The sequence below is a fragment of the Caretta caretta genome, chromosome 1 (genome assembly GCF_965140235.1).
Source record: "Caretta caretta isolate rCarCar2 chromosome 1, rCarCar1.hap1, whole genome shotgun sequence".
In the NCBI taxonomy this organism is placed as follows: Eukaryota; Metazoa; Chordata; order Testudines; family Cheloniidae; genus Caretta; species Caretta caretta.
In genome coordinates this window covers 269,590,027-269,617,401 of record NC_134206.1, presented here as the reverse complement: position 1 = coordinate 269,617,401, position 27,375 = coordinate 269,590,027, and the positions used below count along the sequence as shown (strand labels likewise).

Here is a 27,375-nt window from a genome sequence, read left to right as displayed (position 1 = left end):
GGGGAGTCATCTCAGAGAACAGTTGTTATGGTAACTAAACATTTTTTAAAAAAGAATAGGAGATAATCTGGGCCAATATTCCTTCTCTCAATAAAATAAGTTATAATGTTTAATGCTGTGTGTGAGCTGTTAATGAACAAATAAATTCTGCTTCATTTGTCTAGTGTAACTAGCAGTGCATGATATTTTTTGGCACATTACTTGGAAATGTACTGAATATACTCAGAAAAAAGCTTTAAACTCTGTTTGATGTTTAAATTAAATTAAATCATTACTGGACCTCTGTCAGTAAAAAGCCAAATGTTTAAAAAGTCAGGACATTCATAGCTAAAGTTACACAAACAATATTAATCTTGTCTGCACATTCCCTCCTGCCAATTGTCTTTTGGTGTAGTGCAGTGGTGGGCAACCTGCGGCCCGTGGGCCACACACAACCCGTAGGTTGTCCACCACTGGTGTAGTATCTGAATCATGGTAGATTACAGATATCAGTATTTAGGACAAGGCAGAGTGGTCTCTTTGGTTCACAAAGATGGCTATGATATAGTTAGGCCCCCACCAATTTCACAGTCCATTTTGGTCAATTTCACAGTCATAGGATTTTAAAAATCATACATTTCATGATTTCAGATATTTAAATCTGAAATTTTATGGTGTTGTAACTGAAGGGGTCCTGACTCAAAAGGGGAATGTGGGGGAGTTGCAAGGTTATTATAGGAGGGTTGCATTATTGCCACCCCTACTTCTGCACTGCTACTGATGGCAGTGCTGTCTTCGGAGCTGGATAGCCAGAGAGTGGCAGCTTCTGGCCGAGAGCCCAGCTCTGAAGACAGCACTGCCAGCAGCAGCAGCAGCAGCACAGAAGTAAGAATGGCATGGTATGGAATTGCCACCCTTACCTCTGTGCTGCTGCCTGGAGAGTGGTGGTTGCTGGCCGAGGGCCCAGTTCTGAAGGCAGTGCAGAAGTACGGGTGGCAATACTGTGACCGCCTACAATAACCATGGGGGAGAGCGGGAAATGCAATGTCAGTGTTTCAAATGGTATTTGATGGTTCAGCTGCCCATATGTGATGTGAGACACTATATGCACATCTGACTCTACAGTATGGTATTTACAGTGTGAACTGGAACCAAGATCTTGTAACTTTAATGATGATGTAATCTCAGTAGCTCTGGTTCTTTTCTTTCTCTTCATTAAAGTTGTATTCCCAAAGGTGCTTGTACAAATGTTTAAAATATACAAAAATAAAGAGAAGAGTTCCAAGTACAGTGACTTACCATCCATATAATTCCAGTTCACACAATATAAATCACCCAGCAAAATAATGACCTCATTTGGTCAGTGTTTACCCTTCAGCCTAAACTTTTAGGAAAAGCCTAGGAGAATAGATAAGCTTTGCAGAGTTCCATGGAAAATGTCAAAGAAGCCTCTAGATCTGAAGGGTGCAAAAGGGGCTTTGACATTTGGAGATTCCTGGCAAAGTTGGTTTTGTATAGAATCTGAAGTTCAAGTGCAACTAGGGAATGATTCACTGCCAGTCCTTCCAAATGTCCTCTGCAAGGTCTGGTTCCTGTGACCCATGTGAACCGAGCCATGCAAGATGGTTTCAGAGTAGCAGCCGTGTTAGTCTGTATCCGCAAAAAGAAAAGAAGGACTTGTGGCACCTTAGAGACTAACAAATTTATTTGAGCATAAGCTTTCGTGAGCTACAGCTCCCTTCATCGGATGAAGGGAGCTGTAGCTCATGAAAGCTAATGCTCAAATAAATTTGTTAGTCTCTAAGGTGCCACAAGTCCCTTTTTTTTTTCCAGGATGGTTTGTTTTGAAAGATCTTAATGATCTCTCAGCTCCACAGGACCTCACTGAAAATATTTGTACCATTTAGATTTTTGGAGTTTAGTACTGTAAAATAATTCTCGTTGCCAGGAAGTTATTTCCTTTTTACAGTATTTGTGTTTTTTGATAAACGATTTACCAAAGCCTGCCTAAAATGTTTTCCTTTCAGCACATGCATTAGCTCAAGAAGTAGCTTGCACATCTAAAAGAGAGAATCCATTACAATGGTTACCTGCTCTCAGTCACTTAGAAACAGCATTGGACCTTTGCAGAACATCTGCAACAAGAGAATTAGATTTGGAAGCAGAAATTCTGTTTCAGAAAGGTAAGCAAAATCCTGGTTGTGTGACATGACTATCTTTCCAACTTATTCTTATGCCTGCAGTATGCCTTAGAATGGATACATGCTCCTGACATTTCCCACATTGACAGACTCTCTACTGCAATAATAAAAAATATCTCTACTGCATTTAATTATACTTGAATATATTTAACAAGAGTATAGTATATAATGACATATTTCAGAAATACAAGAGGAGTTTCATAGAATCATTAGGACTGGAAGGGACTTCAAGATGTCTTCTAGTCCAGTCCTCTGCACTAAGGCAGGACTAAATATTATCTAGACAATCTCTGACAGGTGTTTGTCTAACCTGTTCTTAAAAACCTTCAATGATGGAGATTCTACAACCTTTCTGGGCAATTTATTCCAGTGCTTAAGTACCCTGATAGGAAGTTTTTCCTAATGTCCAACCTAAACTTCCTTTGCTGCAAATTAAGCCCATTGGTTCTTGTCCTATCCTCAAAGGTTAACAAGAACCAGGGCTGGATTAAGACCTTTAGAAGCCCTAAGCACTGAAAAGATTATGGTGCCCCCCCATATGTAATTAAAATAAAAACAATACTATATCATAAAATAACATTTTATTTTTTGAAATGACACAAAACTTACATGTAGGCTGAAATTAAAATAGCTTTTTTCTAGATTTTCTGATTGCAAAATTGTGGATAAGCTCATCGAAGCTGACTCGACGAAGCATGTTCGCTTCCATACACAATAGGGAAAGTGAATCAAGTCTGTCCTGACACATTGTTGTTCTCTGAGGGGTTTTTATTCTTTTCAGCTGAGAAAAAGAGCATTCTCCAGAGCAGTTAGTAATCATCAATGTTAGAAAAATACGTAGTGCGATCTCTACATTTGGAAATCACATTGTATTCCATCTTTCAATATTGTGTCATGAAGATCAATGTGACTGAATTTCATTTTTCCTATTTCATTAAATTTTGCATGCATATAACAGTGGAACTGCCATACTTCTCCAGAGATTCATGTTCAAGTCAACAGGGTATGAGTCAACTAGCTTTTGGGAACCTTGTGAATATTGTTCGTCAGATAAGTCCATATCATTCAGAAAAGAAAATCTACTTGATACTACTTTGTACACTTCACCTCTCCTCTTCATATGAGTGTCAAGTATATCAATTATAGCGTAGTAAGTAGATACGCAAAATTTGTCTGTAGGATTCAATGCTGTTTCTGTTGCACTGCTATCATTTGCTGTTTTTTTCCTGATTCACTTGTGGGACTGGGCTTCTCTGTAGTTAGTATCAGGCAAGAAATCTTTTGATATGTCTTCAAATCTTTTGAAATCATTCCTCAAAGTGTGTAAGTGCTAATGATTGACAGAGGTCTGCACGTTTTCAAATCCAATTCTTTTTCTTGGAGAGCTTGACTTGTGTGGTAAAAGTGTTGTAAAATTTCATTCCACATGGTCAACATGAATACAAACTCTATTTCTTGCTTCTTGTTTGCAATGTTTTCTGCCTCTCGTATAGTTTCTCCCTTTTGTGATTGGTCTTCAGTTATATTTTCTAATGCACCCATAATCTTTGAGTAGGACTCCAGAATTGCACTTGTTGACACTGCATGTGCCTCCCAGTGAGTATTAGAAAGATTTCAACACATGATTATTGCCCAAATATGTTTTAAGAACTGCCCATCGGTGTGCTAAGGCAGAGAAAAATGTATAAAGTAACTGGACTGTTGAGAAACAACTTACTGCCACCGGACAACAATCAGCAGCTCTGCGGCCAACAAGACTGAGAGAGTGTGCAGCACATGGTATGAATATGGCATATTTGTTCTGTTCTAAAAATTTCTTCTGCATTCCTTGATAACGCCCTGACATGTTGGCAGCGTTGTCATAAGATTGACCTCTGCACTTTGAGAAATCCATTTTGCAAACTTGGCACAGATAATGCAGTACTTGATTTGCCATTTCTTCACCAGTGTGGCTTTTCAAATTGAGGAATGTTATAAATGGTTCAACTGGTTTTCCATCTGTGGGAGACACATATCTTAGTACAATACTCAATTGATCGTGAAAGATCAGGTGTAGAGTCGACAGATAAACAGAAGTACCCAGCAGTACATATTTCATCCACAATAGCTGAATGAACTTTGTCACTCATTAGATAGACCAATGAGTTAATCACATATTGTCTTGGATAAGTATGATGGGTTACCTTTGCCAGCACTCCCATATTTTGAGATATGGCCTGCTAAAATGGGTTAAACTGAGCCATAAGCTCCAACAATCCCAAGAAACTTCCATTCTGCAATGATCCAAATGTGATTTCCTCGCATTATTTCGATCTATGTTAGTAGGACGCCCCCCTGGTTTAGGTGGGGATAAGTAATAAAAAGAGAACAGAAAAACGGGGGAAAAGTGTGTAGTGGAGTGTCAGGAAGTCTAACAAAGTTCTGATTTTTCCCATGATGACTACTTCGATGCTTTTTTTGAAATATCAAATATCAAGCTTTTTTAAAAAAACACTTTTTTTTTTTGGTGCCCCCTGCTTTGCTGGTGCCCTAAGCATGTGCTTAGTCTGCCTACTGGGTAATCCAGCCCTGACAAGAACAATTTTTCTCCCTCCTCCTTGTAACAACCTTTTATGTACTTGAAAACTGTTATGATATCCTCCCTCAGTTTTTTCTTCTTCAGAGTAAACAAATCCAGTTTTTTCAATCTTTCCTCATTGGTCATATTTTCTAGACCTTTAATCACTTTTGTTGCTCTCCTCTGGACTTTCTCCAATTTGTCTACATCTTTCTTGAAATGTGGCACCCAGAACTGGACACAATACTTCAGTTGAGGCTTTATCAGTGCAGAGTAAAGCAGAAGAATTACTTCTGGTGTCTTGCTTACAGCACTCCTGCTAATACATCCCAGAATGATGTTTGCTTTTTTTTGCAACAGTGTTATACTGTTGACTCATATTTAGCTTGCGATCCACTATGACTCCCAGATCTCTTACCACAGTACTCCTTCCTAAGCAGTCATTTCCCATTTTGTATGTGTGCAATTAATTGTTCCTTCCTAATCGGAGTACTTCTCATTTGTCCTTGTTGAATTTCATCCTATTTACTTCAGACCATTCTCCAGTTTGCCCAGATCATTTTGAATTTTAATCCTATCCTCCAAAGCACTTGCAACCCCTTCCAGCTTGGTGTCATCCGCAAACTTTATAAGCTTACTCTCTATGCCATTGTCTAAATAGTTGATGAAGATATTGAACAGAACCAGACCCAGGACCAATCCCTTTGAGAACCCCACTCAATATGCCCTTCCATCTTGACTGTGAGCTACTGATAACTACTCTCTAGAAATGGTTTGGCAACGAGTTATGTACCCACCTTATAGTAGCTCCATCTCGGTTGTCTTTCCCTAGTTTGTGTATGAGAAAGTTATGTAAGACAGTATCAAAAGCCTTACTAAAGTCAAGATATATCATACCTACTGCTTCACGTCTATCCGCAAGGCTTGTCAGCCTGTCAAAGAAACCTATTAGGATGGCTTGACACATTTTGTTTTTGGCAGATCCATGCTGATTATTATCACCTTATTATCTTCTAGGTGTTTGCAAATTGATCTCTTTAATTGTTTGCTCCATTATCTTTCCAGTTACTGAAGTTAAGTTGACAGGTCTGTAATTCCCTAGGTTGTCTTAATTCTTTTTATAGATTGGCACTATATTTGCCATTTTGCAGTCCTCTTGAATTTCTCCTATCTTCCATTATTTTTTGAAGATAAACTAGGTAGGTGAACAAATGATTATCAGAGTAAGGGGCACAATCAAGAAAGATAAGGATATTGCAGAGACACTAAATGACTTCTTTGCATCAGTCTACAGTAAAGAGAATGAGAGGATTGAGACAAATTTCAAAATGCTATGGAATTAAATAAGAGTCCCGTTAAATTAATTGCAGTAGGGTTCAAAGTCATATATATTGGAAAGAACAATCTGAAATATTGACATGCATTATTGGATTCTAATGACATCTAGGTGTCACTGTGTTTCCAAAGTTGATTATTGTAACTATTTCACATATTTCAATACAGGGTAATACTTCAGTTTGGAATAACTTGTCATACTGATATCATACATTACATTTAAAAGCAAATTGAAGAAAACTGAATATGTGCCCATTACTTGCTTATCAGCAGGAGAAAAAAGGCAATCTGAGTTTCCTGCAGGAAAAAGCAATTTGGGTCTTGCAGAGAAAAGAATAAAATCATGCAAAACTGCTTTGTGTTTCTTTCTTAGGTAAGGTAGAGCGCCAGACTATTGAAGCAGGTAACAATAAGTCACCACAAGCTGCTGAAACCCTGTTGAATGCCATAAAAGTGAGCCAGCGAAATGATCAAAACTTTGGGTAAAGAACTGTGAATATAAGTTTTCATAATACTTTCTCACTTTAGATATGTGCCACTATGTAGTGTTCGGCTTTATTCTGGGACTTTTTGTGATGCTTCTTTTATAAAGGACAGGCTTCTTTCCCTCTTTGTGGAGAGATTGTCTATTCCAAGATAAAAGAAATATTGATATAGTTTCTTATATAATGTAAATGTTGCAGGGGATTAAATATACATTTCCATAAACACTGAAATAACCAACACATAAATATTACGTTAGATAAAAGTTAGAGCTTTCAGTTTTGTTTTGGAACATGTACCCTCTGTTTCAGCTCCAGGAACAAAAAGTGCTAAATTTAAGTTGATCGTTTTATTTCATTTTAAAAAACATGAATTGCAGTCCACGTCCAAAGGATAGAAAACCAGCAACTGTAGCAGGCAGTGCAGCTGGCCACCAAGCAAGAACAGCAGAACTAGTGACCCGGAAGCGAATGTTAGAAGTCATCATCAACATCAATATGAGCAGCAACAGGAAGAGCAGAGGAAGAACGGGGATGGCCAGGAGCTTCTCCTGAAATGGCTGCTGGAGGGGTCCAGTGCCAATGTCAGAACTGACTGAGGCTGCATGAACCAACTCAGACCGGCCAAATTGGGCCCGAGTGATGACCTTGAAGACTATTTGATTATGTTAGAGAGAGTAACAATAGCCGTGGAGTGGCTATGAGCATCTAGGGGGAGCTCAGGCCACCTACCAAGGTCTCAGTGAGGTTGCCTGACATCATAGCATAGTAAAAACTATTGTCTTGCACTATCACCGTTGCTCCTGATCTGAACCCTATTATTGCCCAAGGGATCTTCCTTAAGCACCTGGAAACCCAATCCAGAGCTTGGGAGTCCTAAAGAACTTTCCAGACAATGACTTCAAGAGCAGCTTGGCCTGAATATGTGGGAAAGGGCAGCTGTATGAGGGATCCCAGGGGGAGTAGGTGAGGAGTAGGTGCCTGTAGCCTGGCAAGCTAAAAGAGTTAGCAGCTAGAAACAACCGAAAGGACAGATGGAGATGGAGAAGGGCAAATGTGCCTTGGAACAGGAACGAGAACAGTGTTCCTTGGTATTAGTTACCAGCAAAAAGCTGGCAATAGACTGGAAGGACCTAGAGGCCTGAATCGATTCAGGCAGTGAAGACCAGGATGAGCAGCTTTGGGATACTGGACATCAAGATTGTTAGTTTCTATTCCTGACTCAGGGAGCAGATTGTGGTCTCATGGTTACATACAGTATAGCCAAATATAGCAATGCCCCTGATTGGGTTCTCTGTGGGGACAAAACTGGGGTCCTCTGCATGTGAAAACATGATCCTCTACCACTTGAGCCAAAGAATCAGAACTCTGAGCACAGAAGCAGTAGTAGAGGCATAAACCTTTATATGTGGCTTCCCTTCTATAGGGTGACACAGTACCATACTGTGTTAGTGTAGGTTTCATAAGCATCTAATGTGCCATGTTCCTTCTGAAAGAATGTGTGGCGAAGTAGATGAGACATAGTTCTGTATTAGAGACCTGGGTTCTGTTCTGGATTGTACCTGATGTGACCTTGTGCAAGCTCTTAGTTATCTAATCTGTGAAACTGGTGAATGAGAGTTATTCCCCACAATGTAAAATGTTGTCTCAGAATAAGAATTGTGACATGCACAGAAATATTAACAGTTTTGAAGAGCTGGGTCTAGAACTCATGATCTTTGATTTTTGTTGCTTAGTGCAGCTTCCCTTAGTCTACACAGCAGTGTGTTAGTGTCTCTCTCTTGTTTTGTTTCACAAGAATCATGTCCCTGTTGGAACTTAGCACAATAAATCTGTGAATTGGCAACAGTTCAGCATGTGACTGTGCTTGGAAAGAGGACTACATAGTCAGGAGACTGTGTTCCTCATAGGAAGAGTCCAGAGTGGCAGGAGGACCTGGAGAGAGCCAATTAGGAAGCCTGGAAAAATGACCTACAGGGAGCATGAATATTAAAGAATCTCTCCAATCATAGAGTCTCAGCCCATGATTATAAGGATATGTAGGAAATGGCCCAGAGACAAAGTGAAGAGGACACGCTGCTTGAAAGTTTAGGGTCTCAGGCTCAGGTTTGAGTTGAGAGAGGGATTACATTCCCCGTACCTCAGCTGAGCCTAGTACAGGGCTGAAGGGGCTGTTTTCTTTGTCTGGACACATTTTGTTTATTCCTGGGAGACAAAGGATCTTTGTATAGATTTGTCTGGAGAGCTATACCCCAAATCAACCATCCATGAGAGAGAGAAACTGAGGCAGTGGACATGTGACCTAACATTGAAGCAGTAGATTGTGCTTATAGGAACGTGTACAAATTGTGTACATAGAACCAGATCAGTTTGACAAACAGTTTTTTGTTTACCAAGTACTTGTTTGCATATTACACAAAATACATTTTGCATATTCCTAAATAGTTATGCCATTTGTTAGGTTTTCTTGCCTGGTATGGTATGCCTTTCTTACTTGAAGTCTTTATATCAGGACTGGATATTTTTCTAAAATATCTGCTATATCTCAAACTGGAGTTATGGACTGGATGTAGGAATCACTGGAGTTCTACAGCCTGTATTATGCAAAAGTTCAGACTGGATAATCGTAATAGTCCCTTCTGGCCTTAAAATGAGTGCATTTGTGTATTTATTTTTGCAGGCTGATAAGGAAATCCTACCTGGAGATAGCACTGTTATATTTCCATTTGGCTACATATAAGGAAGAGGCTTTGCAAACTGTTAAGATAGAGGCATCCAAAACAAAGGTACGTACTCCTTTTTTTAGATCGTAACCTCTTCAGAGCATGGACCATGTCGTCTTTTAGCACGTTGTGGACATTACCACAATATATATTACAAATAAATAATACTAACTCAAAGTAGAGCGGTAGGATTCTAATTTAGTTAATTTGGTTTATGGTATTTTTGCAATGTTAATGTTGTATGTAAAAATGGTTTCAAATAAACAGGAAAACACTGAGGTCAGAAGAACAACCCCAAAATTGTGGCTTAGTTTCAGATTCTGTACTAATGAATTTGTGGTTCTCAAACAAAGTATCATTATAAACTGAACTTCAAACATTTTTCAGACTGCTGTTACTCAGTATATTGTTTGTATACTGTTTTACAACTGGAGATGAGGGGCAACATTGCAGACACAAAAGACTAGTGTACTGCAAGGTACAGTCACAAGCACTACACCATCAGGGAATACAGGTCAAGTAGATAAGGAAAAAAGAGGTAGTAGAAAGGTCACTTAAAACTCAAGACAATGTTTACTGACAAAAAATGGAAAAAGCTGTATACTAGAACTCTGTAAAAGCGCGGGATCATGATGTGCCTTCAAAAATATAGGGGAGACCCATTTATATAGTTTGGGTGGTTTTTAAAATACATCTGACTTTTCACAAATGTTACTGATTTCTGTAACTTAATTACCATGACTCCTCTAGGACCTCCTCCCCACCAACTATGTATTTCCATGGCAAACCTACCAACCTAATTATGAACTGTTGCTAAATTTTAGACTACTCTCAAAGAAAACTTGGCTTCTATCGAGAGAATCTCCCATGTAACTGAAGTGTACAGAGCACAGGCCTGGATTGCAATCAGAGCAGCTACACAGGTTGGTGTGATATTTGGGGGAGATTTTTTGTGCTTGATCCCATTTTTGGGTATGTCTACACAGCAAAATAATAATAATAATCCTGTGGCAGTGAGTCTCAGACCCTGGGTCAGTTGACCAGGGCTCTGTGATAAATGAAGGGGGGGGGCACTCCCTTTTATGGACAGCCAGCCAGTAGCTATAAAATCCCTTAGTAGCTGTTCTCAAATTGCTCTACCCTGTAAAGGGTTAAAAAGTCTCACTGCTATGCATAGGTAAAAGGAAGTGAGTGGGCACCTGGCCAAAAGAGCCAGTGGGAAGGCTAGAACTTTATAAATTTGAAACAAGACTCCCCTTTTGTCTGTCCGTGGTGGTTCTCCTGGAGAGAATGGACAGAGAAGCTATGCTGTAAGAAGCTTGGGCCAGGTATGAAAAATCCTCAGTATCATACCTAGAAACTACTCATTTGAAACCCCAGATATGTAAGTAGATCAGGAAATATCTAGGAAGATGTGATTAGGATTATCTCTCTTATTCCTTTATGGCTTGTGGATTCCTCTGTGCTAACCCCAGGTGCTTTTTGTTTTGCTTGTAACCTTTAAACTGAACCTCAAGAAAGCTATTCTTGATACTTAATCCTTGTAGTTTTTTTTTAATCTAGCAAATGCCTAAATTCCCAGATGTGTGTTCTTTCTTTTTTTTATTAATAAAATTTACCTTTTTTAAGAACAGAATTGGATTTTTGTGTCTTAAGAGGTTTCTGCACATGTTGTTTAACTAGCTGGTGGCAATAGCTGATTTCTTTTTTTTTTTTCTTTCTCAGCTCTTGTGTGTGTGTGTGTAAAGGGCTTGAGGGTTCCCCACAGGAAGGAATTTCCATGTGCGCCTTCCTGGGTTCTCAAAGGGGTTCTTGCACTTGGGTGGTGGCAGCATCTACCCATCCAAGGTCAGAGAGAAGCTGTAACCTTGAGAGTTCAATACAAGCCTGGAGTGGCCAGTATTAATTTTTAGAATCCTTGCAGGGCCCCACCTTCTGCACTGGAAGTGCCAGAGTAGGAAATTAGCCTTGACAGGATTGCATTGCTGGACTAAAAATAACAGTGTAGGTGTTCGGGCTCGGACTAGAGCCTGGGCTCTGAGGCCCTTCCCCGTTGCCAGGTTTCAAAGCTCCAGCCTGAGCCCAAACATCTACATTGCTATAGCCTCACAGCTCAAATCCCGTGAGCCCAAGTCAGTTGACATGAGCTCTGAGACTCGCTGCCTCAGGGCTTTTTTTGCTGTGTAAACATACCCTGTATTTCACTCCTACCAGCTGTGAAGACAACACAACACAGGAGAGACAAGAATTAAAATTCATTGGGACTTCTGCCAGGCATGTTATTTGGAATACTTAAAATGAATGCTTATGAGCAATGCTTTTCATCTCTCCTGGCCATGTCTGACACAGGTTGCTTTTACTTTGATTCAATGCAAATCTAGGAATTAAGTGCCTTATATGTATGCATACACATTTGACATGTGGGCAGACATCAGTGGCATCCAGGTGAGGATGTCTGATTTGAAATCACTTGTGTAATAATTAAGTTGTCAACAGTAATGACCTACTTAAGTGAGATATGTACTCTATTCAGAGAGAAATGGAAGATTTCCCCAGTCACCTCTGGTGTTGGGTGCTTAATTTTTTGTAGTCTGTTTTCTAGTGTGTGTGTGTGTGTGTGTGTGTGTGTGTATATATATATATATATATATATATATATATAATATAACAATGACCTGATTCTGACTAAATTAAATGTTAATTTTAGGTCAGTGAAGCTATGCTTGCTTCTCAGCTATTAATTGGAAAGAAGAGTGTTAAAGGCCACGAAGTGAAAGCCGCAACACAACAGAACATCCCAGAATTTGCTTCTATGGACCTTCTTGCTTCATACAAAGATTTTTTGTCTGGTATTACTTTATATCTTACAACTGTAGAGCATTTAATAATCCATGGAAAATATCCATCACATGTAATATTATAGTGAATTTAATATGTAAACTCAGATCATCTGGTTTACCTTGGTATTAGGTTCAATCACTTGTTTTTTTGGTAGTAAAGAAACATGAAAGCTTTCTTATTAGTTTTTCATGCTTGCAATACATTTTATTTGTAATACATGTAAGGTAAAGACAAAATCCTTCCTTGCCATTCAAAGAAGTACAAGACTTAAAGATGAGGGAACATCTGCCACTGCCCAGTACACCCTTACAGGAGCAGGGCAAATTATACTCCTAATGGTTTTAGTGCCAGCTAACTCACCTGCCAGCACTTCATATCACCAAGGGAGATTGGCCAACTGAGTTAGGGGCGTTACTGTGTACCTAACTCCCTGTGAGCATGCTGGGGTTGGCAAGTAAATCAGTGTGTGTGGTGGGAGGGATGGACACACTGCTAAACTGTTACTTTTTAAGACAGCTGTGCATGCTGAATCAGGATTATCTGACCCTCTGGTCAGCTACCATTGCTTCTTTTCACATGGTGAGTTAGGACAGATTTTTTTCTCTAAAGGTTAGTTTTACCTTGGAATGTCTGAATTTGGAATAAAAAAAGAAATATTACCATTAGTCAGTAAGGTTCTGTTTGATTTGTTTTTCAAAGGAATTCTGAAATTAAGCAGTTATAAAACACTTATTAGGGCTGCAGATTAGTCATGGCATTTTTTATCAAAAATCCTGGAGCACTCATGGTCAATTCAGTAAAAGTCATGGGTCATTACATTTATTGTGACTGCTCCCTGATTATTTTTTATTTAAAAAAAAACAAACTTCCTCCTTGCCTCACACTCACCCTGGGTAGTGGCAGATCCTGAAGTGCCTGTCCTGGAGGACTCTGCCTGGTGCCCCATGCTCACCCTGCAGCAGAGACTCCTGCAGCTGCTGTCCCACGGGGTTGGGCCCAGTGTCCCACTCCAGCTGCTGTGACCTAGCACGCAGGGTTGCATTACTGCTCAGGTTTGACCACCCCACATCTCCCCCATTATGATGGAGGGGCATGTGAGCCAAACCTCAGAGGTGCTGTGACCCCACATGCTAGGTCATAATGCCACTCAATGAACTTTTACCCACCTATCCTCCCGCCATGATGCGGGGATAGTGGGGCCAAATCTGAGCAACGCTCTGCCTGGTGAATGCAGAGCAGGCTCACTTTCCAGCCTCTTCATATCTCCTCACTGGGCTGAGGTAGGTTCACTCTCCAGCTCCTACCTCCCCACTGCTCCCTGGCCCTCTGCTATGCATTGGGCCAGTGACCCAGCCTTTGGGAAAGTCACACAGACAGGGAGAAAAGTCACAGGCAGACAGAAAAATCACAGTGACAAACCTGCAGCCCTAATGATCTATTCCAGTTATTATACTCTATTACTCAACCACTATCCAACACTATCTTTCCAGTCCAGTAAATAAAAAAATTATATTCAGTAGATTTTATGTAAGACCTAGCCAAAAATAATGTTTTCTGATCTTGCATTGGTTGATTCATAACAAACCCTGTTCCTAGAGCTACACAGAGATCAGTCTCATAGTAAAAATAAACAAAAAAGATTCCCTTAAAAATCAAGCTCCATTTGAGAAACAAAGTAAAAAATTATCCATGTTTGCTGAATGATAAAATATACAATTAGAAAAGGGAGATTTTTACCTCCAACCTCTAAAATTATTCTGCAAACAATGGAGCTCATTAAAAATGATGAAATGGCAATTTTTGTTTAAGAAATAATTTCAGTGAAATAAAGTGTTGCTGTGGAACAATGATTTTGAAATGCTATGTAAATACCAAGGCAAAACAGAGATGTGTATATTTTTTGAAACAGAAAACCTTGATGCTGTGATAACATTCTGTTCTAATGACTTAATTTCAGTTATTCCAAATGACTACTGGAGATGGAATTATTTTGTCTGATACATGATGGTGAAGTGGAGCAATGACTGCTTACTATACCATTGTTAAATAGATTTGTTGTGATTGGTTTATAAAAATAGATGGGTCATGTGCTATAGCCTTCCATTAATTTAATTGTCTGGCACGAGTTCCATCGGCTGACAATTGCTTATCATTTTTCCTTTAGCAAATGTTGCAGGTGTTTGTCCTGGTTGTTTTGAGAGGGAATACAAAGGAGAATGGAGGATGTAGAAAGGAAGTAATAAGCCATAATAAGAAAAGGAGAATTGAAATGAAAATGAGCAACACAGCATGTAAAATATTAGATTTAGAGACACTAATGAGGGAAATTGTTAAATTTTCATTTATATACAGTGTGGGCATTTTAAGTACATTCTGTTTTTACAATTAACAATGAAATGATCTTTAACAATGAAAATGGGAATAATGGAGGCATTACTTATTTTTCTATATGCACACATAATTAGCATAAACTGTTGTTTGGGAGATTGCCACTGGGAATTAATACCAAAGGTTTTTTTGAATGGTTGTAAGAGACAGACAAGAATGTAGAGGAAGATTTTGTAGTCTTTGAAAACAGCAAGGAATTGGAAAAGAGACTAAATCAGGCATAGTTCAGATAGTGCTGCCAGGCCTGCAGATGCAAAGATTCCCTGTGTTCTGTGCTGAAATAGAAGTGTAATACTTACTACTCCATGTCTACTGTTGCATTGTGAGGATTACATTCTCTTTTGTGCTGAGAGCTTTGTGCTAATAATAACTTCTTTAAAGATAGCATCTGTGCATGATTCTCACTTCTGGGTCTTAGTTACTTAGCTCAAGACTGGCAAAACTGATGAAACTTCCCTAGCTCTTAGGGTTTTTCTTACCCTGGAGGGCAGCAGTAGCAGGGTAGAGTGTTAGCCTCACTGATCATTTTGCTCACTCTCTGCTGAGTATAGATGCTGCCCTCTGAAATTTACAGTCAGTTATTCCTTTTTGAAGTTGGCAAAGGAGTTTCATGCAGGAGACTGCCAGCCATCAGTCCTCAGGGTTGAAATAACAAAAAAGGAGCTTGGTCTTGCAAGTATTGTGGGAGCAGGATGCCCAGCCGATTTCATAGAGTTCAGTATTCAGAGCACTTGCAAAATCAGGAGCAAGTTCTACAAGGAGGGTCAGAGACCCATACATTGTATAAATAATCTGGCCTTTAAATGGTTGCATTAAAAGAAAGAAATAAGATTAGCCAATGTGCTTTTTGAGTTTGTCATGGATTAAGTAAAACAAGTGACTAAACAAAAGATAAAAAATTAGAAATAACTGGAACAGAGTGATTTTTGTTATAACGTCTTATTAGGTTGGGTTTAGACCCTACTGCACAGTGCAAATGAAAAGTCAAAGTCTGATCCTGCAATGGATTGCACATGTGGACTGCTGTGCCCAGATTGAACCCTATTGACATCAGTAGTGTTCTACACCCACATAGCAGTCTGCCTGTGCACTACCAATGGGAAGATCGGACCCACTGAAGGCAATAAGCCAAAATATGGAAATGTGGAATGGCCTAATATGACATAATGGAAGAATCACATGGAAAACTATATGCACTCTGGTGCTAGTTCACATCTGTTAGGCACAGCCCAGAGTAAGAAAAGTCACACTGCCTCAAGGGGGCCCAGGGAGAGTCATTGCTTTCAGGAGCTTTCTAGCTCAAGGAGAGGTCCCCCCCCACCTTTATTGGGTAGAGCCTGCTCCCCAGGCTGGTGCAGAAAGGGGTGGGAGTATGTTCCTCCTCCTTCTTCCCATACAGTTTGTGTTCAGTCTCCATGTCCTCAGGGGACTGTGCTCCCCTGAGCACAGGAACTGCAGTTTTGCCTGGCCTTCATGTGGGCCATGCAAAGAGGTTGAAGGTGCCATGTGCCTCTCCTCCTGCCCCCCACCCGCACCCCAGCTTCAGTTCACATAAGGGCCAGGCAGAATCTGACTCCTGATGTTAAAATATTGAATGTTAAAAACATTTTCTCCTGGCTGGTAAACAAGTACAAGAGCAGGTTGGAAAGGGCTTTATAGTTGCTTCCCTTGTATCGCCACATTGCTGGGGTCACAAATGGCATTTCAGCTGCAGATGACAAAGTTCAGCAGAAGACTCAGAAATAGCATTGAAAATAAAACTCCCTTTTGGTGTGCATTTTAGTTTCTTTCTGCTGTGAAGTACACCTTAGCTTTTAAACTTGCAAATTGCAAGGTTGAATAAAATGGGTGTGAGTTAGGTTTAATTGTTTTTGCATTTGCAGATGGATATGGATATGAGGTTCGCTATAAAAACCTTATGGCCTCTTCTCTCAAAAATGAAGAAATCAAAATCATACAAAGTGAAAAGGACCAAATAGAAAGTGAAGGAACAGCATGTAATATGTCCAAGGACAGCCAGAGGAAACAAACTATAACATGGGTCCATTTAATCCGCTACCATAATTACTTAATAAGATATAATATGAGCCATCTCTTTGGTATGAACTGTCAATTTTACTTTTTTCTTGATGCCAGGGGAATTAGAGTTATTCTCTGAAACTAACTCCAAAGTACCTAATACTGAGCCTGATTCTGAGCTCTTTTGCACTGTGTAAATCAGGAGAAACTTCAGTCAATGGGGTTATGCCAGTGTAAAACCAATGTAAATGAACATAGACTCAGGATACCATATTATGTCTCTTTAGCATCACCAAATAAGTCTCTTGAAATTGGTTTCTCATTATTATTTCAGTAACCTATTTCATTTTCAAACTTTCTTTTTAATTACGGAGCCCTAAGTAAACATTTGATTGTCAAGATGATAGTGAGAGTTGCACTTAAAAACAACATTACATGCCAGGCTCCAGGGGTGGTTTTGGTCCTCCGCAGCTGTTGTCTCGGGGTAAGCCCCAAACTGAGCTCCTGAGAGAGATGGATTCTTCCTTCCACTGAGCAACTCTTAAAATCACCTCAGAAAGCTTTTCTTTCTGCAAGCACCAACTGGGAGGTGGGTGCTCTAGTCTGTCACAGAATTGTAAGGATCCTTAAGCTACTTTTGTTATGTGTATTCAGCTACAGACAGCCCTGGTCCATGACTGTGGCTTCAAGGTGCTACAATTCAAATAAACAATAATTAAGAACCATCAGTTTAGTAATTCTGAAAAAAATATTTATAGATTTTTGCTGAATTTATTTAAATTTACTATGTGATTTGGATTTATAAACGTCAAGCAGTCATAGAAAGTCTATATTTCTAAATAGCAAATGGTAAATTAATGAAGATTTTCTCTTTCCAAAGCTGTCTCCAAATCAACACCCGGACCATTTTCTATGGAAGATGCACTGTTCACTTCTGTTTTTGATACAGGAATTGTTCTACGTTTAGCAGAAATGCATTTTTTCCTAAAAAAACATCTGTATATATATTCAACCTGTTGTCTTGAAGATTTTCCAAAACAGCTGCAGGTTTTAGAAAAACCAGGTGTTAGTCTGGCTGCTATTCCTGTAAAGGTATGTTTTAAAAATTATTTTCCCTGTCACACTTGCATGACATGCTTTGCACTCATCATGCATGAAGAGCTTCATGGACTCTCCAAATTTTCTGTTTCTTACCAGCTCTTCTACAAGGGTGACATTCACACCACTGCACAGGGCCAGCACAAAGCCCATGCAACACTTAAGTCCTACTCAAGCCTTATTTTGAGGAATTAATTGTTGCACAGGCTTTTGTGCTGATCCTCTGCACAGGAGTGAATTACATCCAATGTACATTGTGTCTATAGCATGGAAAACAGTAGCAATTAAACAATGTTATTTTGAAGGGAAATTTTCATAAAAAGCTAAAGAAAATTTCAGTGTTATTTGATAGAAGACCAATATTTTTGTCTTATCCCTTGGTCAAATCCCCATGCATCGCACCAAAAATACCCAATGCCTAATACATATTCAGATTGTACAAACCTTCTATCCTGTCAGAATTGTATATGTTTTGTATATATTCTATATGTTACATACAATATTATGAAACATTTCATTCAAAAAATGAATTCTATTTATTTGTCTAAAGAGGACACTGCAGAGGTGTTTAATTCCAGGTTTAGCTTATTTTTAAATGTGTGTTACAATTGTAAATATGCTTATTAGACCAGCTGAGTTAGTAGTTTTAGAGTCAGTCCTTTCAGGACTGAAGGGTTGCAAACAAACATGGCAACTAGTCCAGTCCAAATCTCACAGTCATAGAGTTTAAGGCCAGAAGTGACCACCAGATCATCTACCCTGATCTTCTGCATATCAGAGGCCACCAACACAACCCAGCACCTACACAATAAATCCAAAGTATTACAGTCCAGAGGAGCCTAAACTATTATGTGAATCAGGCAGCGCATGGGAGGGACTGACATATACCAAGGCCCTGCAATGGCAGGGAATTGATAAATGAAATATACCCAGATTATCTCAGTGAGTGAGCTGCACAACATGTTGCAGAGGAAGGAGAAAAAGCCCCAAAGTCATTGCCAGTCTAATCTAGAGGAAAATTCCTTCCTAACCCCACATATGGTGATCAGTTAGACTCTGAACATGTGAGCAAGAATAAGCCAGCCAAGCATCTAAGATAGAGAATGCTCAATACCACTTTGGAGCCCTGGCCCACCCATACAGTATCCCATCTCCAGACATGACCATCTCTGATGCTTTAGGGGAAGTAGACCAAACAAAACCACCCAAGAATACATTGCAAGGGTGAGGGATGTCCTCTCTTGAACCTTACAGGTGGCGAGCTGAAGCCCTGAAGCATAAACTTTTAAGAACATAATATATAAATTGGAAGAGACCCACCCAGGTCTGCTGAGCCGTGTCTTCCGCCATCACAAACAACTCCATCATACAATCCCACTCATACATGTGTCCATCTCTCACTTCAAAATAATCTAGTTTTTTCTCCCCGCAACTCCTATTGTAAGGATGTTCCAGAATCTTACTCCTTTAATTAGTAACTTTCTGATTTCCAGTCTGAATTTGTTTATAGTCAGTTTATATCCATTTAGTCTGTTGTCAACATTGTCCTGTAGCTTAAATAGCCCTTTACCCTCCCTGGTGTTTGTTCTCCCTTCTTCCCCCCCACCTTCCCCAATAAGAGCAATCATATACCCTCTAAGCCTTCTTTTTGCTAGATTAAATAAGCCAAACACTTCCAGGAGAAACAAAAATAGGTCTGGAACTAGGTTCCATGATTGCAAAAGGAACTTTTAAATATTAAGGGAAGTTGACTGAACTTAAGAGGTCAAGCATCTGAATATGAAGAAGCTTGGAATTACTGTGAGTCAAAATTGCAGAAACTATCTGAAGCCTGCATCCAAAGCAAGGGGAAGAAACTCATAGGGAAGCATTGCAGATGAAACTGGATGAACAAGCATCTCAACAGATTATTAAGAGAGCAGAAAGCCTACAAAGAGTGGAAGAAGGGATGGATCAGCAAGGAAAGCTAACTCTTGGAGATCAGAAAGTGTGGGATAAAGTGAGAACTATCAAAAGCTAAGCAGAACGGGACATTGTAAAGGAAATTAAAACCAATAGTGCAAGGTTCTGTAGCTATATAAATAAAAAGAAAACAAGTAAAGAAGTGGAACCACTAAACACTGAGGATGGGGTGGATATTAAAGATAATTTAGGTATGGGTCAGCACCTAAACAAATACTTTGCCTCAGTTTTTAATAAGGGTAATGAGGAGTTCAGGGGCAATGGCAGGGTGGCTGATGGGAGCAAGAGTGTGGAAGTAGAAATTACCATATCCGAGGTGAAAGCTGAAGCAAAACACAAACAATTGTAAGACCAAGAGCAAGGATTTTTCATGAATCCATAAACTTCGGGGGTCATATCCCAGGATTGGAGAATTGCATATATAATACCTATATTTTAAAAAAGGGGGGGAAAGGGTGATCTGGAAAATGATAGGCCTGCTAATTTGACCTCAACTGTATGCAAGGTCTTAAAACAAATTTTGAGAGAGTAATTAAAGACATAGAGGTAATTGGGATAAAATACAACATGGTTTTACAAATGATAGATTGTGCCAGACCAACCTGATATCTTTCTCTGAGAAGATAAGATTTTCTAGAAAAAGGAAATCCAGTAAATCTAATTTACCTGGATTTCAGTAAAGCATTTGATACAATTCCGCATGGGAAATTGTTAGTTAAATTGGAGAAGATGGGGAAGGAACTGGTTAGGAGACCTTAGCAGGTCATACTGAAAGATGAACTGTCAGGTTGGCAGGGGGTTACTAGTGGAGTTCCTCAAGGATTGATTTTGGGACCAGTCTTATTTAACATTTTTCATTAATGACCTTAGCACAAAATATAGGAGTGTGCTAATAAAATTTGTGGATGACACAAAGTTGGGAGGTATTGCCAATATGGAGGAGGACCGGAATATCATACAAGAAGATTTGGAGGACCTTGAAAACTGGAGTAACAGAAATGGGATGATATTTAATAGTCATGACTTTGCACGTAGCGACTAACAACAAAAAATTCTGTTATAAGCCGGGGATGTATCGGTTAGAAGTGACAGAGGAAAAGAAAGACATGGATGTATTGGTCAAACTATGAGCCATCAATGTGATGCAGCTGTGATAAAGGCCAGTGCATCCATAGGATGGATCAGGTGAGATATTTTCAGTAGAGACAGAGAATTGTCATTACCATTATACAAGGCACTGGTGAGACCTCATCTGGAATACTGAGTGCAGTTCTGGTCTCCCATGTTTAAGAAAGATGAATCCAGACTAGAACAGGTGTAGAGAAAGGCTACTAGGATGCTCAGAAGAATGGAAATCCTACCTTATGAGAGGAGACTTAAGGAGCTTGGCTTGTTTAGCCTAACCAAAAGAAGGCTGAGGGAAGATATGATTGCTCTCTATAAACACATCAGAAGGATAAATACCAAGGAGGAAGAAGAGTTATTTAAGTTAAGGGCCAATGTTAGCACAAGAACAAATGGATATAAACTGCCCATTAACATGTTTAGGCTTGGAATTAGACAAAGAATTCTAACCAACATGGGAGTGAAGCTCAGGAACAGCCTTCCAAGGAGACTATTAGGGGCACAAAGTCTAACTTGTTTTAAGACTGAGCTAGATATGTTTATGGAGGAGATGGTATGATGAGGTTGCCTCTAATGGCATATGGCCCATCTACGACTGCTATCAGCAATATATCCATGTTGGCCGGAGATTGGACACTAGATGTGCAGGGCTCTGAGTTACTACAGAGCATTCTTTTCCAGAAAAAAGGGTCTCAGCTGCTGGGTCTTGCCCACATGCTTAGGGTCTAACTGATTGACATATTTGGGATTGAGAAAAAAATTTCCCCCAGGTCAGATTGGCAGAGATCCTGGGGGGTTTTCATCTTCCTCTGCAGCATGGGGCATTAGTCACTTGCTGGTTTGAACTAGAATAAATGGTGAATTCTCTGTAACTTTAAATCAAGATTTGAGTACTTCAGTAGCTCAGCCAGAGGTTATGGGTCTATTTCAGGAGGGGGTGGGTGAAGTTCTGTGGCCTGTGATGTGCAGGAGGTCAGACTAGATAATCACGATGGTTCCTTCTGGCCTTAAAATCTATGAGCCTCCTCTCATAAGATAATCCCTCCATGCCCCCAGTCATAGAATCATAGAATATCAGAGTTGGAAGGGTCCTCTGGAGGTCATATAGTCCAATCCCCTGCCCAGAGCAGGACCAATCCCCAACTAAATCATCCCAGCCAGGGCTTTGTCAAGCCTGATCTTAAAAAACTTCTAAGGAAGGGGATTCCACCACCTCCTTAGGTAACGCATTCCAGTGTTTCACCACCCTCCTAGTGAAAAAGTTTTTCCTAATATCCAACCTAAATCTTCCCCACTGCAACTTGAGACCATTACTCCTTGTCCTGCCATCTGCTAAAACCATCCTAGTATCTCTTCTCTGCACCTGACCAGAATTGTACACTGTATTCACATGAGATCTAACCAGTACCTTGTCCAGTGGCATTAAGACTTCTCTATCTCTTCTGGAAATGCCTCATCTGATGCATCCAAGGATTGCACTAGTATTTTTCAGAGGCTTATAACACTGTTGACTTATAGTCATCCTGTGATGGATCAACATATCTAGGTCTCTCTCCATCTCTGTCACTTCCAAACAATAAACCCCAGCTTGTAGCAGAAATTCTTATTATTAGACTCTAAGTCCATGACTTTGCACTTTGTAATATTGAATTTCATCCCATTCAGGTCTTTAAGGTCATCAGGATTTTTCCATATAATATTCTGATCATCGTCTGCATTGATGATGCCTCTCAACTTAGTACCATCAGCAAATTTAGTACACTCTTATATTTGTGCCAAGGTCAGTAATAAAAAATATTGAATAAAATTGGTCCCAAGACTGATCTTGAGGAACTTCATTAGTAATCTCCCTTCAGTTCAATAGTTCACCTTTCAGCAGAACCTGTTGCCTTTTCCACTTTAGCCAGTTCCTTATCCACCTTACAATTCTTGTACTAATCCCCATCTTCTCCAATTTAGCTAGTAATTTCCCATGTAGTAGTATATCAAATGTTTTACTTCAGTCCAAGTGTATTAGATCTACTGCATTTCCCTTATGTAATAAATCAGTTATTTTCTCAAAGAAGGAAATCAGGTTAGTTTGGCATAATTTACCTTTGGCAAACCCATGTTGCATTACATCCCCATTACCATTAACCTCCATGAATTTAATTATTCTTTCCTTCACAATTTGCTCTAAAACCTTGTGTACTACTGAGGTCAGACTAACAGGTCTGAAATTGCCCAGATCACTTTTCCCCCCTTCTTAAATATAGGTACACTGTTAGCTATTCTCCATATGGTATTACCCACAAATATATAGATTTATTAAATATCCTTGCTACTGGACTAACAATTTCATTTGCCAATTCTTTCAGTATCTGGAATGGAAATGATACAGAACCCCACCCCACACCCCCATTTGAGCACATTAAGCTCTTTAAATTTTCCTTCCAACTCACATGTGGTAATTTCCATTTCTATCTACTCATTTTCATCAGCCGTGCTTCCATGTTATCATCTTTATTGAAAACTAAGGCATTGCATTCATTTAGATTTTGGCCTTTTCCTAGATTATCCGTAATCCCCTTCCTATCCACACTGCATAGAGTTCCAACTTCATCTTTCCTTATTTTCTTTGTATTTATATAACTAAAAAACCTCTTGTTATTTACTTTCCATAACATGGGCTAATTCAGCTTGACTTTTAGGTACTGTCATTTTATTCTTACATTTTTTAACCTCCAAAATGTAGCTTTCTTTGCTGATCAATCCCTTCTTCCATTCACTGTAGGTCTTCTGCTTACTCTAACTTCTTTGATGTGGTTATTTGTCAAGCTGGGTCTGGAGCCTTTCCCTACAAGTTTTTCCCCTTGTTTGAGATGCAAATTGGAGATTGTTTTTATATAGTTGATTAAAGGAAATTCCAAGCTTCAAACCTAAATAAAGCTATATACTCACATTATATCATTCACAGCAAGCTTCAACAGTTGGAAGTGTAGGGTCTGCAATAACAATGCCATATATATTGATTTTAGTCTCTGAAGGTTCAATGTAAAGTTAAACATTATTTTCTTCCCATCCCACTCTTCACCTGAACAGGAATAACAATTACCATTACAACATTAAAATAACAGGTTATTCTTTATGGTTAATCTTACTGTCCATTCTTCAGTGTTTTCATATAAGCCTGCAAAAATGTGTTCTCTTACCCATCTGATTTAAACTGCTTTTATGAAAGTAGCTCTTTAGAATTGGTGAACTTTCTGTAATGTAAAACAGCATAGCATTACCCAGTTCCCAGCAATGAAGAGCTAACTGTGCCACTGAATAAACTGTAACTATATGATATGTGACATCTATAACAGCCATCATATATCAAAAATTATTTCACTCAGTCTGCTCTTCTTTTGATATAATTAGTGTTACACTGTCCTAGAATAATCAGCTCCAGAGATCACTGTTATGTTTGTGACAGGTGCAAGTAGCATAATCATGAGTTAGTTTCACTGTTGTAGACAGCTAACAAGCATAAAATTGTTTGATTTTTTTGTTATCTGCTCAAAGCTTCATTGATTTTTATAATAACATTTTAGAAACTTTAATCATTCAGCAGGTTGTATGCATTATTTTTAAAAATTGTTCCTGTAATTTGATACATAAACCTCAGCGGCTTTTCACTACAAATAGGTAGATGACTTATTGAAAGTATCATTGTTATATTCAGGATCTCCTCATTTATGCATGTCTGTATAACTTTTTTTCATCCATTGAAGCTTTTTTCTGTTCTGTTGAACAAAGAATCCGAACAAATTACATTAAAATTTCAAAAAATGCTCTAATAAAATGTACCTTTTAAAAATTTTTCATGCTTACATTTTATGTCACTCTGTAAGACAATAGTTTGTTTACAGGATTTTGAGAAAGTTGAGTTGATAAATACCAATGTCTGTAGTCCAGCAACCCTCCAGTTTGACAGGAGGAGCTGTGTCATCGTTCTTCTGAAAGATTCAATGTGATGTAAACCACAACAAATGATGTTGTACAGTTAAAAACAAAATATGCCACATAGCCCTGTGTGGTACATTAGAAATATATACTGTAAAAAGAAATTTCTATAAATCCTTAATTAAACTGTACAACATAGACTAGATATTGCAAAATCATAGAGATATCAAAAACGAAATCTTTTTATACAGATACACATTAACATGGAGATGCAACAAACTTACAACAACATTCTAAAATGGGCCTGGGAACAGGGATTTAATCAGGCATTGAGGGCTCAAAAGTATCTTAAAGGTAGAGCCTTGTTTTGTGGATGGTGAAGAGTTCATGGCCACAGCCAGAGCACCAAGAGACACTGAGGAACCATGTATAGTGTGGGGTACCCCCAGGAACAGAGTCTGCTTTACTTTGCCAAGAGACCATTGTGGGTATGTCATGGGTGCTTATTGTCTCAGAGTGTTTTTATCCTTTGGATCTGTGTGGCCAAGGACCCATTGACCATATAAGAACATTTTTTGTGGCCAAATGGTGAAGTCACTACTGTAGTTGTTAACATATATGGAAGTGAGTTGAGTATCTCAGCACTGGATTTCCACATGATCAGCATGTCAAATAATTTTTAGAAAGGACGAACCATCTGGAGCTTAGAAGTACAGATTTTGATTAACTACTTCACTTTTAAAAACTCTTCAGTTTACTCATTGTAAAAAATGTTTCACCATGTGAACTCTTAAAAAGCTCAACTGAGAAAAATGGGTGTGGCTTCTTTTAAAGCTGCATATTTACTTGAATAACTATATAAAAGGTATCAGAGGGGTAGCCAGGTTAGTCTGGATCTGTAAAAGCAGCAAAGAGTCCTGTGGCACCTTATAGACTAACAGACGTATTGGAGCATGAGCTTTCCTGGGTGAATACCCACTTCGTCAGATGCAGTATAAATAAAAGTAGTATATTTATACTGCAGTAGATGTTAAAATGGGACTAAAAAGACAGTGTAGATTGTCTACAGCAGTGGTTTTCAATGTTTTTTCATTTGCGGACCCTTAAAAAATTTTGAATTATGGTGTGGACCCTTTTGCAAATCTTAAACATAGTCTGTCAACCCCCAGGGGTCCACGTACTCCAGGTGGAAAACCACTGGTCTAAAACTAACTGCTAGCCAAGCTTATTTTATATTGGAAAAAAATTATAAATCATTATTTTGGTTTACATTTGTTTTTCAGGTGTCTCCAGAAATTCCTGGAGCCCCACATAAGAAGTCCACAGTGAGAATAGCTTCCCCTGTTTCTTTTAGCACAGACACAGACATTCAGCTAGACAACAAGGCAACGATTGCTCCAAACAAGGAACTTTGCATCCAGTGGTACATTCCATCTCTGGAGAAAAGAACGAAAGATATGGAGACTATGGTATAATTACAAAATGAAAAAAGAGTTGGATTGGAGATTTTTGTTAAAAATAACAAAGTGCATTTAAGTGCAGTACCTGAAACTTGTATAAATCCTATATACATACAGTGCATGATGCCACACACCTGAAATTGCCTGTGTATGGACCAAAAATCTTCATCTATTGCAAAGAAATAAATTTTCAACCACAAAAGCAAATTAATTCAGTAGGACTAAAGTTGACCTAACTCATCTTGTTGGTATTACTCCATAGACTGGGTGATTGTGCTTGCTATATGGACCATAATAGTTCGATATAATAAAATGACTGACACACACCAGGGCAGAGAAGAAGCTTCAATAGTAACATGTCCCCTAACCCACATTCGGTAGAAGCCCTATGTTCAGTCTGCATGGGGTGAAGACTCTCTGGGTTTTGGAATGTGTGGTTTAATGGGGTCAGGAAGTCGGGGTGCATTCGGGGTGGTCATGCCATGTGGCATAATCTTTCAAACCCACAGAAATTACTTACTTAGTGGTAGCACCTACAATAGTCTGGATGCTGTACAAATAGCTATATAGAAAGAAACAACTCCTTCCACCAAAGAGTTGACAATCTAAGGTTTCTTTACAGGTTTTGCTGTTTTATGCTTACAATACGAAGTATGTCAAGATTGTCAGCATCAAGACTTTCAATTCAGTCAATGTGTTTTCTGGTCACTTGTGGATTCCACTGACTAGGTAATTAATCACAGACCTTGTTATATTACTACATGCTATATTATGTGTGTAATGTCTACTATATGCATAATTTGTGTCTTGATCAAATGATGACTGCTCAGAAATATAACTTAGTATTTGAAGGCTATAAATACTAAGGACAGAGATCAGTTGTATAGGGTGCTACAAGGGGGAATAGCTAGGAGTAATGCGATAAAATTAGGTAAAATAAATTTTAGGCTGAATATCAGTAAACTTTGAGAGATATCAGACTGTGGATAGAGTCCCAAGGAAAGTAATAGAAGCAGTATTGTTTGAGCTATGCAGAACTGAACTGGAGGAAGCACTGGAGAACATTGTGAAGGGAATAGTCTTGTAGGTAAGAGGTATCCCTGCCCGGCAAAGTTCAGAATTTTGTTATACAACTATAGTAATATTTTATGTATTATTTCAAATTCAACTCAGATCATCAAATTGTTAAACTTACCTGGTGTGTTCTGGCATACAAAACACATAACATAGCAACAAAGGCAACAGAATGGCAATGGCATAAAGGAGAAAATATTATTT

General features: G+C 38.9%; 1 protein-coding gene across 8 annotated transcripts in view; it reads left to right on the top strand.

Annotated features, from left to right (window-relative positions):
- Nucleotides 1-27,375, top strand: part of CFAP54 (cilia and flagella associated protein 54) — a 208,028-nt gene that overhangs the window by 164,512 nt on the left and 16,141 nt on the right. For 6 of the 8 annotated variants that reach the window (XM_048835513.2, XM_048835512.2, XM_048835511.2 and 3 more), the window contains 9 exons: nucleotides 2,007-2,162; nucleotides 6,446-6,554; nucleotides 9,235-9,340; nucleotides 10,102-10,200; nucleotides 11,985-12,126; nucleotides 16,390-16,605; nucleotides 17,406-17,617; nucleotides 25,921-26,106; nucleotides 26,720-26,826. In XM_048835513.2, the coding sequence (XP_048691470.2) occupies nucleotides 2,007-2,162; nucleotides 6,446-6,554; nucleotides 9,235-9,340; nucleotides 10,102-10,200; nucleotides 11,985-12,126; nucleotides 16,390-16,605; nucleotides 17,406-17,617; nucleotides 25,921-26,106; nucleotides 26,720-26,826 (1,333 nt within the window). The remainder of the gene's footprint in view (nucleotides 1-2,006; nucleotides 2,163-6,445; nucleotides 6,555-9,234; nucleotides 9,341-10,101; nucleotides 10,201-11,984; nucleotides 12,127-16,389; nucleotides 16,606-17,405; nucleotides 17,618-25,920; nucleotides 26,107-26,719; nucleotides 26,827-27,375) is intronic. The other 2 variants (XM_048835516.2, XM_048835515.2) reach the window with 2 other exon arrangements.